At 44.0% G+C, this 12,623-nt stretch overlaps 1 protein-coding gene across 2 annotated transcripts in view; it reads right to left on the bottom strand.

The window, feature by feature from the left end:
• IQGAP1 (IQ motif containing GTPase activating protein 1) overlaps positions 1-12,623 on the bottom strand; it is a 159,683-nt gene that overhangs the window by 29,559 nt on the left and 117,501 nt on the right. For both annotated transcript variants that reach the window (XM_038419291.2, XM_043493903.1), the window contains exons 27-29: positions 6,325-6,465; positions 6,148-6,232; positions 3,353-3,585 (exon numbers count right to left, since the gene is read on the bottom strand). In XM_038419291.2, coding sequence (XP_038275219.1) covers positions 3,353-3,585; positions 6,148-6,232; positions 6,325-6,465 — 459 coding nt within the window. The remainder of the gene's footprint in view (positions 1-3,352; positions 3,586-6,147; positions 6,233-6,324; positions 6,466-12,623) is intronic.

The following is a 12,623-nucleotide window of genomic DNA, read 5'->3' as shown; positions in this document are numbered from 1 at the left end:
CAAACGCCTTTCCCAATCTCCCTGGTGTTCAGGGTACCCTAGGGGTTCTCAAACTGGGGGTTGGAACCCCTCAGGGGATCACAAGGTTCTTACATGTGGCGTTCGAGCTGTCAGCCTCCACCCCCCAACTCTGCTTTGCCTCCAGCATTTATAATGGTGTTAAATATATGAAAACTGTTTTTAATTTATAAGGAGGGGTCACACTCAGAGGCTTTCTATATGGAAGGGGTCACCAGTACAAAAGTTTGAGAACCATTGGGGTACCCTCTCTTTATTTGGAACTAGTGGTGGTGCTGTGGACTTCCCTGAAGTGGGCAGATCCTGCATCTTATGGGAAGCCAGTGTTGATGATACCAGTGTTCCAGTACCTGGGACTGCCGTATCCCCTTGCTTGTGCGACTTCTTGTTGCGTTTATGTGGTTTTGAGTGCACTCTGTATCCAGGGTTTGAACTAGTGCAAGAAGCATCCACTTCCTTAGTTTTTGAGGAAGACTTATTCCCATGCTTATGGGTATGCTTTCTTACCTCCTGAGGAGGCTCCGGCATGGGGTCCATAATGGTGGTATCGCCGGTGCTGGATTCAGTCTCAGTCACAGGAGATGCACTCCTCACTGTTTCAGGCCAATGTACAGGAGGTGGTCCCCCGGCCTGAGTCCGAGTGAGGCTTCATGGAGACTTCCATAAGGTGCTTCTGGAGGCAGAGAGCGCAGCCTTCTAAGGTCCAGCTGGGGAAGGACTGGCTGATACTACACCTGGATGCAATGTGGGCTTCTCCCAAGCAGTAGAGACAGCACTGGTGTTCATTTCTGACCGAGAAATGCGGGCAGGGGGCACAGAGTTTCAAGCATGGGGTCCTGGGCATAGTACAGCACCCATGCGTGTGTATGGGGCGGTGGGAGGCAGGGGAGAGGATAGACATATATACCCTAATCACTAAAACTACAAGAACTATGATAAAACAGCTAAAAAGTACTATAAAACTCTAAAATTCTAAGAACTATTTACAACAATGTATTTAAAGGTATGTCAGAGACGAGGACACAACTGAAAGTTCTGACTCAGACCATGCGGCGGTGAGAAGGAACTGGAGACGTGGTCAGTCCATCCTTTATCACGTCAGATGAAGTCACAAGGTGAGCCAGGGCACATGCATGAACCAGTGGACGCTACTTTCAAATTCTCCGGCTTCGGGAGTATGGTGCGCATGCATCAACCCCTCAGTGGAATACAATAGGGACCATCACTTGAAGAAGAAGGTATGTTGGTGTTTGTGGGTCAGCTTTAGCACATGATGTGAAGGTACAAAGGATATGCTAACGTGTTTTCCCCAGTATCTGCTAGACAGGTGCTACCCTGCATCTCTAGTGGCCTTGTTTACACATCCAACGGGGAGAGAGCTTCTACAGTCATGAAACTAAAGAAAGCAGAGGCAGTCTGGTTGTATCAGACATTATTACTATTATAGGGGAAGCAGATGTGACCCCTATATTTCAGATGTCTAGCACTTTCCATTATAAAAAATGGTAATCCTTTCTTGAAGAGCTTTACCACCACCATAGTGTGTAGCGAGACTTTGAAATTTGACAGGGGACAGTTCTGGGGCCAGGGAGGTGCCTTTTATTGACCTGTAAATTTGTTCAGATTTGGCAGAGTTATAAACTGTTAAAAATCACCACTGCTCATCTGTATTACACAGTACAGCTTGATTTTGGCTAGTGCTAACACCCCTCAAAATTCCATTAGCACTGTGCACACACACTGCTCCAGTACCTCACTTCAGTACTCCACACACAGACCAGAACCTCTGGGTGAGAGACACACAAAAATAACTGATCACCATTCTCCTTTTCTTCTTCTGATGCCTCCCATCAAATACCTTTTTGTCTACAGTAAGGTGTACTGTACTGGAAGACAGGAGATCAAAAGTTCCAGACTGACTTCTTCTGGCTGGTATTAATTCTGTACTTTTCACTACCCTTATTAAGCAAGGCCTCATAAATAGAGAGATTACTGAAACTCAGAACACAACCCAAATCTCTAATATGCCAATCCCAAATCCCATCCATTTAGCCACATTGGCAGGTTTTTTCTGAGAGGCAGATATTTGTCCTTGGCTATGCGGTCTGTAAAATGGGGCTAATCATTCATCTTCCCATAGGAATTACGCATCTGCCTCTGGTTCACATAGGATAATGGACTGTTCTGGTAACCAGCTAGTGCAGTTATCTCTGTACAGCAAGAGGGAGTCTGTGGTGCCATGTTTCAGGTTAAGGGGTCCAAGCGGATGATGCATAACGGGGGGGTGGCCTTCATAGTTACAGAGAACAGAATTTGTGTTAGTCCTTTTCCTTTAAAAAATATCCACCTAGGATATTACATACATTAAAAATGTTAATAAGGTTGCGAAGTCAAGCACTCAAAAGTTGGGAAATGCTATGCTACAATTAAGTAGTCGTCTTTTTGTGTTGTGATACAGTCTTTAATTATATGAACACATGCTATTTTTCCACTAGACCACTCCTGTATTCAGGGCACATTTCTTTTTATCCTCTCTGATTATTCAGTGTATGGCCCCATGCCTTATTTACGCTATCCAAACCCTGCAATGAATATAAGATTATTAAATTTCCTCATGGGCTTTATGGTGCTCATTTCTATATCAGAGTGCTTCACAAATATTAGTGATTTTTATCTTCACAACTCTCCTGCAAGATAGGAGAGTATTATTATCCCCATTTTATTGGCAGGGAAACTGAAAAAGGACGAAAAGGTGACTTCCCTAAGGCCACAAAGTGAAACATTGGAAGATGTAGGATTACAATTCAAGTTCTTTTGACTGCCAACTCTGTGCTTATTACTTCCTCACATGATAAGGCAGTGTGGTCTGTAGGGGTCAGATAGAAAATTTGTACATCATCATGTAATACAAGATGGTATCATAATAAATACACACAAGGGCCACATTAATTGTGGCATTTCCTAACTTTAGAGTGCTTGACTTTGCAACCTTAACAACATACTTTTAACCTAATTTGCTGTATATAGTATATAATCTATAACACATATAAAAGCTTTGTGCAATGGCTGTTAAGTCTGATTCAGAGCACCATCTTCTGACCCACTCATTTAAAAGAAAGGAAATGGCAAGTTAAGGGAAGAGGTTCCAGCATTTCTTGCCACCGGCAGGTTGCCTTGATCCAGACCTTCAAATGCAATCACTGACATCTTCAACAGACTACACATTGAAGAGACTGAACCAGTTCAAATGCAGCAGGTAGCCCAAACAGTACTTTTATTTCTTTGCAATATGGCCCTTCTCCGTACTTCCATCCTATTAGCTGGGATCTCCTACCTGAATTTCTGATAGGACTGTGAAAGATATTCATTAATGATGCTTAGGTGAGCATTGTCTCCCATGAACATCTTATTGGATGCAGCATGCTGTAACATCTTTGCAATGGAACCAAGGTTTCTGCGCTGGTCTGTAGTCAGCTGACCTCCAGCGGAAAGGTCAATGATGTCAAATGCGTCTGGAGCAACAATAGCTGGATTCATGTAGCGATAATAGAGTAAGTTGCCTATGATCTGGGAAAAGTTGAGCAGAGAAGCATGTCAAGAGGCAGCGACACAGGCTCTGACTGGGCTTTATATACTCTACTCTAACTAGGCTTTGACAAATTTTTATTATTTGTATCAGACACAGACTCCAGTTCAGGACTGGAGCCCTACTGTATTGGGTGCTATACATACATACTCAGCAGATAGCCCCTGCCCCCAGAGAATTTATAGATTATATAGGAACAAGATGCAATAGGGTGTTAATCATGATGGAAGAGGGAAGGGGAAGATAAGGGTACTAGCAACAGGAAGTCAAGGTTGCAGATATTCTTAACGAAGTGTATCATTTGTAGGCTATAATTTTTAAAAAATTTATAAATAAGCTATATGAATAAGAACTATTAATGAGTTACTAACAGGCTGCTAACATAGTAATTATTGATGCAATGTTGTTGTAGCCATGTTCCAGGATATTAAAGAGACAAGATGGGTGAGGTAATATCTTTTATTGGACCAACTTTCTGTTCCAAAGCTTGCCTCCCTCACTAACAGAAGTTGGTTCAATAAAAGATATTACCTCACCCACCCTGTCCCTCTACATAGTTATTACGCTGTTTACCATGGGTATGAAAACAGAGGTGACACTTAAAGGATCTGAAGGAGGATAGAGTAGTGACTGTGTAAACTGATTTGGGGAAGGTGTTCCATGCACAAAGGGCAGCATGGAAGAAGACATGAAGGTGATTGTAAGAGAAGTGAGCAAAAAAAGTGTCTGCCATCATTGGCAGAACAAAAGAATGGTGAGATGGGACAGTAATACTGGTGGAAAACAGATACTAATTTTCACACACCCCCTTTCAGAATAATTCCTGAAGAAATCAACTGAAATTTCCCATAGAAATCTCAAGATAACCGTGATTTAGCAAAACTGAGAAATCATTTCAACTCAGATGCCAGAAAAGTGAGAAAAGCAGATACTAGAAGGACTACTTGGTGAATAGATTTGTACTATACAATACCATGTTAAATGTAGACAGCTAAAACCCTCGGAGAATGAAGACAACAGTTAATAAATATGTTGTCCATGTACTCACAGGCTTCCTTCTATCTTCATGTGACATTTAGCCAAAGATATTCCAGGGAAAGGAAGTTAAGACCCAACTAGCTATCCTGGAGCTGTATTCTCACAGTGTGTTCTGTGGCTTTCTGGTGAGCCACGGATCTTTTCTGGTTGTTGCAGAGTGTTGTCATACCACATCATCTCCTGATTTCTAAGTGCTTCGATGTACGGAAGAGCCTAGATGCCTGAACAAACCGCTGAAATCAGGGAGTAACTAGCTTAACACTTATACAATAGAAGAGGAGGCAATAGGAACCACTTTCAGGGGTCAGACACAGCAGTGGAACTTTTTAAAAATAAACTACTTCCTTGGTATTATATTTCCATGTAAGCAACTGCTATAGTTACACAGGGCTGCTGTGTGATCATTAAAGATAATGAGGGTTCTAAAACTGGGAATGGGAAATGTGTCTGAGAGACACCTTCTCTATTAATATGTGACCAAACTAAGAAAAAAATGGAGAACTGTATTATATGGGGCCACTTCTGTTCTTAAACATCTATCAATCATATGTGAACATTAAGTCTACCACTGTCTGTAGCTTTGACTTTGCCAACTTTACAACTATATTTTTTCTATAGAGAGCAGGTTTACAGGAAAGCCTAGGGAAAGTTGCAGTTTTCTCTCTAAATTTAGAGTTGGAAAAAAAGTTAATTCACCTGCACAGAAAGTCTAGAATCGATGCTTCAGTGTGGGAAAGCACAGAACTAGAAGAGAGAAGAAAACAGCATTCAATTTTTTTTTTTTTTTTTTGTAAAGTAGGAGCAGAGCAGTTTAAAGAGACATTATCAGGTATGCTATGCTCTAAACTTAGGATTTGTTAGTTAAAAAGAGGTTCATGGAAATACAAATGTTTTCATTATTATTATTTTTTAATGTGTCTAAGTCAAGCACTGCCATATTTCAATACTGAATGAAAACCAGAAAGTGATACTAATTAGACAGTGAAAGCAGAAAGGTGTAAATATACAGTAGAAATGGTGAAAAGTGATTTAGTATATCCTGCTGTTGAAATACTGTGGGGTGCTATTAGTAACACAGGTAAGGATATTGGAGTTTTTAATATATATTTTTAACCTGATATTGTCTCTTTAAGAAAGGAAGACCTTGCTGCAATTGCTTCAGCAAAAACAAAGATTCACTTACTGGCAGAAACTGTACAGCAAGTCAAGGAAACTTCAAGGATCAAATGTCCAAAGGAAATTAAAAACAAGGCAGAAGCGACAGGATCCCTCCTTCTAAGCCCTGTACCATACACAATAACATTCACACACAACACAAAATACAGCTGGAATAGTCTATGTCCTTAATGAGAAAGCACTAAAATCTAAAAGATCATGTACATATTCCAGGGAGCAGGATGAAACATAGATCTGTCTCTGCAATAGCCAGGTTGGCTCTGAGTCTGATTTGCAATCATACACACTACTCTTTGCCAAGAGGAGGGCAAAGTTATTCAACTCCGTACCTTCAGCAACTCATCCTCACCAGCATCAGGAAATTTCTCATGTAGCGAAACTTTCAGAACCTTGGCAATGAAGCGCATGCCATAACTATGAAAGAAACAAGAGAGCAAGCAAGATCTCTGTGAGCATGAAATCAAAAATAGTTTTCAGAAAGCAAAGATGCAGCTCATTGTACTTACGGGATTTTATCCACTGAGCTGATGATGGCTGACAGGAACTTGTCTGTCACTGTCCGCATGTTTTTGATGGATGCATCTAGGCGTGTCCTCACCTCTTCATGAGCCAGAGCTTGCTCAGGTGTAACATCATATGGCAACTTACTGTTAGACAAAACCCACAAGTGAATGAGGTCTGAGCATTCCTTTCAGCAAGGGGGCTGGCTGTCCTCTTTCCAACTATCAGCTTGAACTGAAAACTGCCATTTAGCCCTAATTTGCTTGGCTGGTAAGAAAATATGGCTACTTATCTCAAAGAATACTACAGTTACTGCGGGGTGTTTTGTCCACACAGATTCAACTTGAGTGCATGTCTCCCAGGAGCAAGATATTGACGTCTTTTTAATAGCAGTGTCTGCTGGGGCCATGCCTGTGCCCTTGGAGCCCTTGTGAGCTCTGTAATTGGGGGTATCAGAGGTGAGGTGACCTTAAGCACCTCTCAATTTCTTCATCAATAAGATTTCCAAGTGTCAAGACTTCAATTAGCAAGGGGCAGCAAGTTATATGGGCCTGTGGTGCCTGTGCTCCACCAGTGTTCAGGACAGGGATGGGTCTCTCTCCTGGCCCTGCGCGCCTCCCGCAGAGCGTGCCTGCCTGTGCCCTGGGCAGCTGCCCTGCTGCTCCGCGCTGCGCTCCCTTGCCAGCCGCTGCTGGCTACAAAAGGGAGTGGTGCTAGCGGCACACTGAGGAGTTTGGGTGGAGATTCAGAGGAGAGTGAGTGAGTGACTGTAGCAGCTCAGGGAGCCACAGGTGGCTGCTCAGCTGCTTTGGGCTTTTTCTTTCCCTTCCTCTCCTCTCCTCTGCTTTTCTTTTGCTAGTTTTCCTTCTTTGTGACTGTAGCCAGGGCACTACTCTGAACCCCTTCCCCCGTCCCACGCCCAGCTTCCTCCTCTCCATCTCCACTTTGCGGGGAGAAACTCGGGCTGTTTTCCTGTCTCCTCGCTGCAAAATAACTTCACCGCTTCTCCTCCCCCCGACTCCCACTGAGCCAGTTTCTTTCGCTCTTGACTCCCGGGGTGCAATGTAGCCTCCTGCTGCCCCATGGCCAGCCGGACTTCTCGCTGCACCTCCCACACGTGAGCAGCTCCTTTCAGGGCTTCTCCCGGGGATCCAGCATGAAGTCTCTCTCCCCTCCTCCCCCCGTAATCCCTCTCTCGAGTTGAGGGTGCGGAAAAGTTTGTTGATTGTTGTTTTTCCCTCTGAACTCTTGTTGCTCTTGTTTTTGAATGAGGATTTCTTGCTCCAGGGAAGTGTAACCCCCTGGACCTAAGAGGGGCCCTAGGAGCATGTGCCGTGAGAGTGGTGCGGGGTGAGTGTGCGGTCAGAGGGGAGTGGGGGGCCCCTCCCCCAAAGCTCACTGCTGCTGGCGTGGAGAAGGCTGGGGGTAGTTCTCCTTTCTGGCCCAGGCCCCAGGGCAGCCTTCCTGTACCCCAAACTTCTCATCTCCAGCACCACCCCAGAACCTGCATCCCCAGCCAGAGCCATCACCCCCCTGCACTCCAACCCTCTGCCCTAGCCCTGAGCCCCTCCCACACCCCAAAGCCCCCACCCCCAGCCAGAGCCCTCATTCCCCACCACTTGTACAATATAGGGAAACTGTTAAATGCTTAGGTTTCAGAGTAGCAGCCGTGTTAGTCTGTATTCGCAAAAAGAAAAGGAGTACTTGTGGCACCTTAGAGACTAACAAATTTATTAGAGCATAAGCTTTCGTGAGCTACAGCTCACTTCATCGGATACATTTGGTGGAAAAAACAGAGGAGAGATTAGAGAGAGGAGAGGTGTGTGTATATAAATCTCTCCTCTGTTTTTTCCACCGAATGCATCCGATGAAGTGAGCTGTAGCTCACGAAAGCTTATGCTCTAATAAATTTGTTAGTCTCTAAGGTGCCACAAGTACTCCTTTTCTTTTTGTTAAATGCTTACTGTTTCCAATCAATTTTTACATTATTTTAGAAAATATATATCGGCTTATAAGGCAGGTGTGGGGGGGGGGGCAGCACCACCAAAAATTATACAAACCTGATGCCTCTGCAATTAGCAGGGACAGAGAGAGGGTCATGGAATCTGCATGGACATTATATCTTGAAGAACCAGTTACTGTTCAATAACTGTGCTTTCTTCTTCACATGATTGTCCACACAGAGTCCACTCTTGGTGACTAGTAATCAGTATCCTTCCTTGGAGTTGGGTAAGAGGAATCTACTGAAATATCAACTGGAGGACTGCTCTACCAAAGCTTGCATGTGACCTAGAGGCCTGCAGCCAGGAATAGTGAGTAGTGAACACGTGGAATGAACTCCATGTTGCTGCCCTACAGAGTTTCCTGAAAGAGATACTGTTTAGATGCAATGGAGGTTGCCTGAGGTCAATTTGGATCTAACATGCTCAGGTGCATCCTTCTTCACAAAAACATTGCAGCTATGTATGCAGTCCGAAACCTACTGGGACAGTCTCAGTGAGGATATCAGCTGTCCCCTTGTCTATGCTGAGAATGCCATGAATAGTTTCACAGATCCTAATTGATCCGTTCCTATTCAGATAAAAAGACAATGCTCTAACCACATCTGGAGCATGAAGTCTCACTTCGGCTGGTGAAGAATAAAACTTAGGGAAGATAATCAGGAGGTAAATAGATTGATTGCGAAAATCCAAAACAACCTTATGTAATGCATCCGATGAAGTGATCTGTAGCTCACGAAAGCTTATGCTCAAATAAATTTGTTAGTCTCTAAGGTGCCACAAGTACTCCTTTTATTTTGCGAACCTTATGTAGAGCTCTCTCAGCGACAAAATAAAACCACCTACAACGAGGGGCGGTATCTTCGTCGGCAAGAGAGTATCTCTTGCTGACAAAGCGCTGTCCACACTGGTGCTTTTCGTCACTAAAACTTTTGTTGTTCAGGGTGTGTTTTTTTAACAACGAAAGTGCAGTGTAGACATAGCCTATCAAAAGCCTTACTAAAATCAAGATATACCACATCTGCTGCTTCCCCCCCACCCACAAGGCTTGTTACCCAGTTAAAGAAAGCTATTAGGTTGGTATAACAGGAGTTGTTCTTGACAAATCCATGTTGACTGTTAATAATCACCTTATCTTCTGGGTGTGTGCACAGTGAATGCTTGATTATTTGCTCCATTATCTTTCTAGGTACTGAAGTTAAGCTGACTGGTCTGTAATTCTCCAGGTTGTCCTTATTCCCCTTTTTTATAGATTGGCACTAAATTTGCCCTCTTCCAGGACTCTGAAATCTCTCCCATCTTCCATAAATTTTCAAAGGTAATTGCTAATGGCTCAGCTAATGGCTCAGTCAGCTCCTTGAGTATTCTAGGACGCCTTCATCAGGCTCTGCTGACTTGAAAACATCTAGTAATATCTAAGGGCTTGTCTACACTGCCACTTAACAGTGTGGCAACTTTATCGCTTAGGGGTGTGAAAAAACTCACAGAGGTGGGTTTTTTTAGAGTGCTGGGGGAGCTCTCACTCCCAGCGCTCTGCCGCGACTATGTTGCCAGCATAGACTAGCCCTACGTAATTTTTAACTTGTTCTTCCCTATTTTAGCCTCCGAATGTAGAATGTTTTCTTGTTACTCTTTATGTCTCTAGCTAATTTAATCTCATTTTGTGCCTTGGCCTTTCTAATTTTGTCCCTACACGGTTGTGTTCTTTTTTTATGTTCATCCTTTATAATAGGACCTAGTTTCCACCTTTTGGAGAACTCTTTTTTGAGTTTCTGGTCATCGAAGATCTTCAGGTTAAACCAGGTGGTTTCTTGCCATACTTCCTATCCTTCTTATGCAGTGGGATAGTTTGCTCTTGTGCCCTTAATAATGTCTCTTAGAAAAACTGCCAACTCTCTTGAACTGTTTTACCCTTAGGTAAGACCCTATGGGAAGCAAGTTATCAACTCTGAGTTTCCTAACGTCTACCCTCTTGAAATCTGTTATTTTCTGCCTCCTATCACTCCTTAGAATCATGAATGCTATCATTTCATGATCACTTGCACTGAAGCTGCCTTCCACTTTCAAATTCTCAAACAGTTTCTCCCTAGTTGTCAAAATCAAACCTAGAATAGCCTCTCCCTAGTTGCTTTTTCCACCTTTCAAAATAAAAAATTGTCTTCAATGAATTCTAAGAATTTGTTAAATAATCTGTGCCCTGCTTTATTAGTTTGCCAACAGACGACCGGGTAGTTGAAGTCCCCCATCACCACCAAGTCCTGTGCTTTGGATGAGTCTGTTAGTTGTTTAAATAAAGCCTCATCCACCTCTTCTACCTGGCTAGGTGATCTATAGTAGACCTCTACCATGATATCACTATTATTTTTTATCCCTTTTATCCTTTCCCAGAGAGTTTCAATAAGTGCATTGCTGTGGTATTGTCTGGAGACCCTGAAGGAGTGGTAAGGATGCCCTTCATGCCAACTGAATAGCTTGGAGTTGCAGCACGTTGACACACACAGATATTTGAGAGCCAATCATTTCCTCCAAATCTGAAGTTGGTCCAGCTGTGCTCCCTATCAATGGGTGGAGGCGATCACGATCAGAAGAGAGGGATTCACAGATTCATAATCATCTAGTCCCACCTTCTGTATAACACAGGCCAGGGACTTAGAAGAGGATCTGCCTCCTAGCAGGAGCGCGAAAGCTACATCTTCCCTGGTCCTTAATATAGGTCTCCTTATTGCTTCTGTTCTGCTTGGAAGTGGAAGCTGCCAAGGAACAAGGCTTGCAAGTACTCCTTGAGCTTGGGGTAACATGATGGCTCACAGAGGCATTGGAGGAGTGCAATTGGCTGGGAAGAGGTGGTCTCTCAGAAAATGGGGTCAGTCAACCGATGCTTGCATTGAAGTCTCCAGCAGACATACCACTGCTGAATCATAGGAGGGGCAGATCTTGAATCTTGGAGCTTTGCCTTCAGCCATTTTGGCCACATGGACTAGGATGTGTGTGTGTGTCTAGCTTTGTACAGGGAGGTGATAGGGTACTGCGGGAGAGAAACTGTATCAATGCTTTGGTTCCACAGAGTACATCTATCTAAACTTTATTTATTCATTTATTTATCACCAACAGGTATGCTAACTAACTGTCAACTGTAGCTATGGAATTAGAACAACAATATCTAAGAAATCTTTTGCAGGTTGAAGTGATGTGGATACTGCAGGATTCCATCTCAGGAGTGGTAAGAAGGAAGTGAGAGGCAGTTGAGGCTGTCCCAACCTCTTATATCCTCTGCTATGGTAGTCAAGAGAGTTCCCAACACACAGCCCCAATGGACACAGCTATTTAAAAGAGTTTGATCTCATGTACATAGGGCACATGTGCACCCAGAGTGGAATATATGCTGTGACAGGGTCAGGCCAGATGGCTACAGAAGAGTGATAGAAGGCAGATATATTAGCCCCAGGTTAAGTTGGTCCCTTTTCCCTGGGTAAGGTAACAGGGAAGGTTCCAGAACAATCAGGAACTTTCTGGAAACAATTAAGGCAGACAGGCTGATTAGAACACCTGCAGCCAATCAAGAAGCTGCTAGAATCAATTAAGACAGGCAGGCTAATCAGGGCACCTGGGTTTAAAAAGGAGTTCACTTCAGTTTGTGATGTGCGTGCGAGGAGCTGGGAGCAAGAGGTGCAAGAAGCTGAGAGTGAGAAGGCATACTACTGGAAGACTGAGAAGTACAAGCATCATCAGACATCAGGAGGAAGGTCCTGTGGTGAGAATAAAGAAGGTGTTGGGAGGAGGCCAGGAGAAAGTAGCCCAGGGAGTTTTAACTGTCACACAACTATTACAGAAGCCACTGAGACAGCTGCAATCCACAGAGCCTTGGGCTGGAACCCAGAGTAGTGGGCGGGCCCAGGTTCCCCCTATCCCTCCAACTCCCTACTTGATACTGGAGGAGTTGACCTGGACTGTGGGTTCCACCAGAGGGGAAGGTCTCTGGCCTGTTCCCCGATCCACTAGATGAATCAGCAGAGACTGCAGGGATTCTTCTTCTTCCTTTTCCCCATGCTGGCCAGTGATGAGGTTAACTGAGTGAACAGCAGACTTGAGCCACGAAAGTGGCCAAACCGAGGGCTGCCATGAACCTCTGAGGCAAGCAAATCTGCCAATAAGCGCAGGACCCACCAAGGCAGAGGAGGAACTTTGTCACAAGGCAGACAATAACTCAAAGAAGGACTGGGCTCCTGCTCTCCCTTTGGGTAGTGGAAGGACTGGGGATTTCTTGGTAGCTCCCTCTCTTCCCCTTTCTTTGGGCATAGTGAGAA

This window comes from Dermochelys coriacea, chromosome 10 (assembly GCF_009764565.3).
Source record: "Dermochelys coriacea isolate rDerCor1 chromosome 10, rDerCor1.pri.v4, whole genome shotgun sequence".
Taxonomy (NCBI): Eukaryota; Metazoa; Chordata; order Testudines; family Dermochelyidae; genus Dermochelys; species Dermochelys coriacea.
This window is presented reverse-complemented; position numbering and strand designations above follow the sequence as displayed.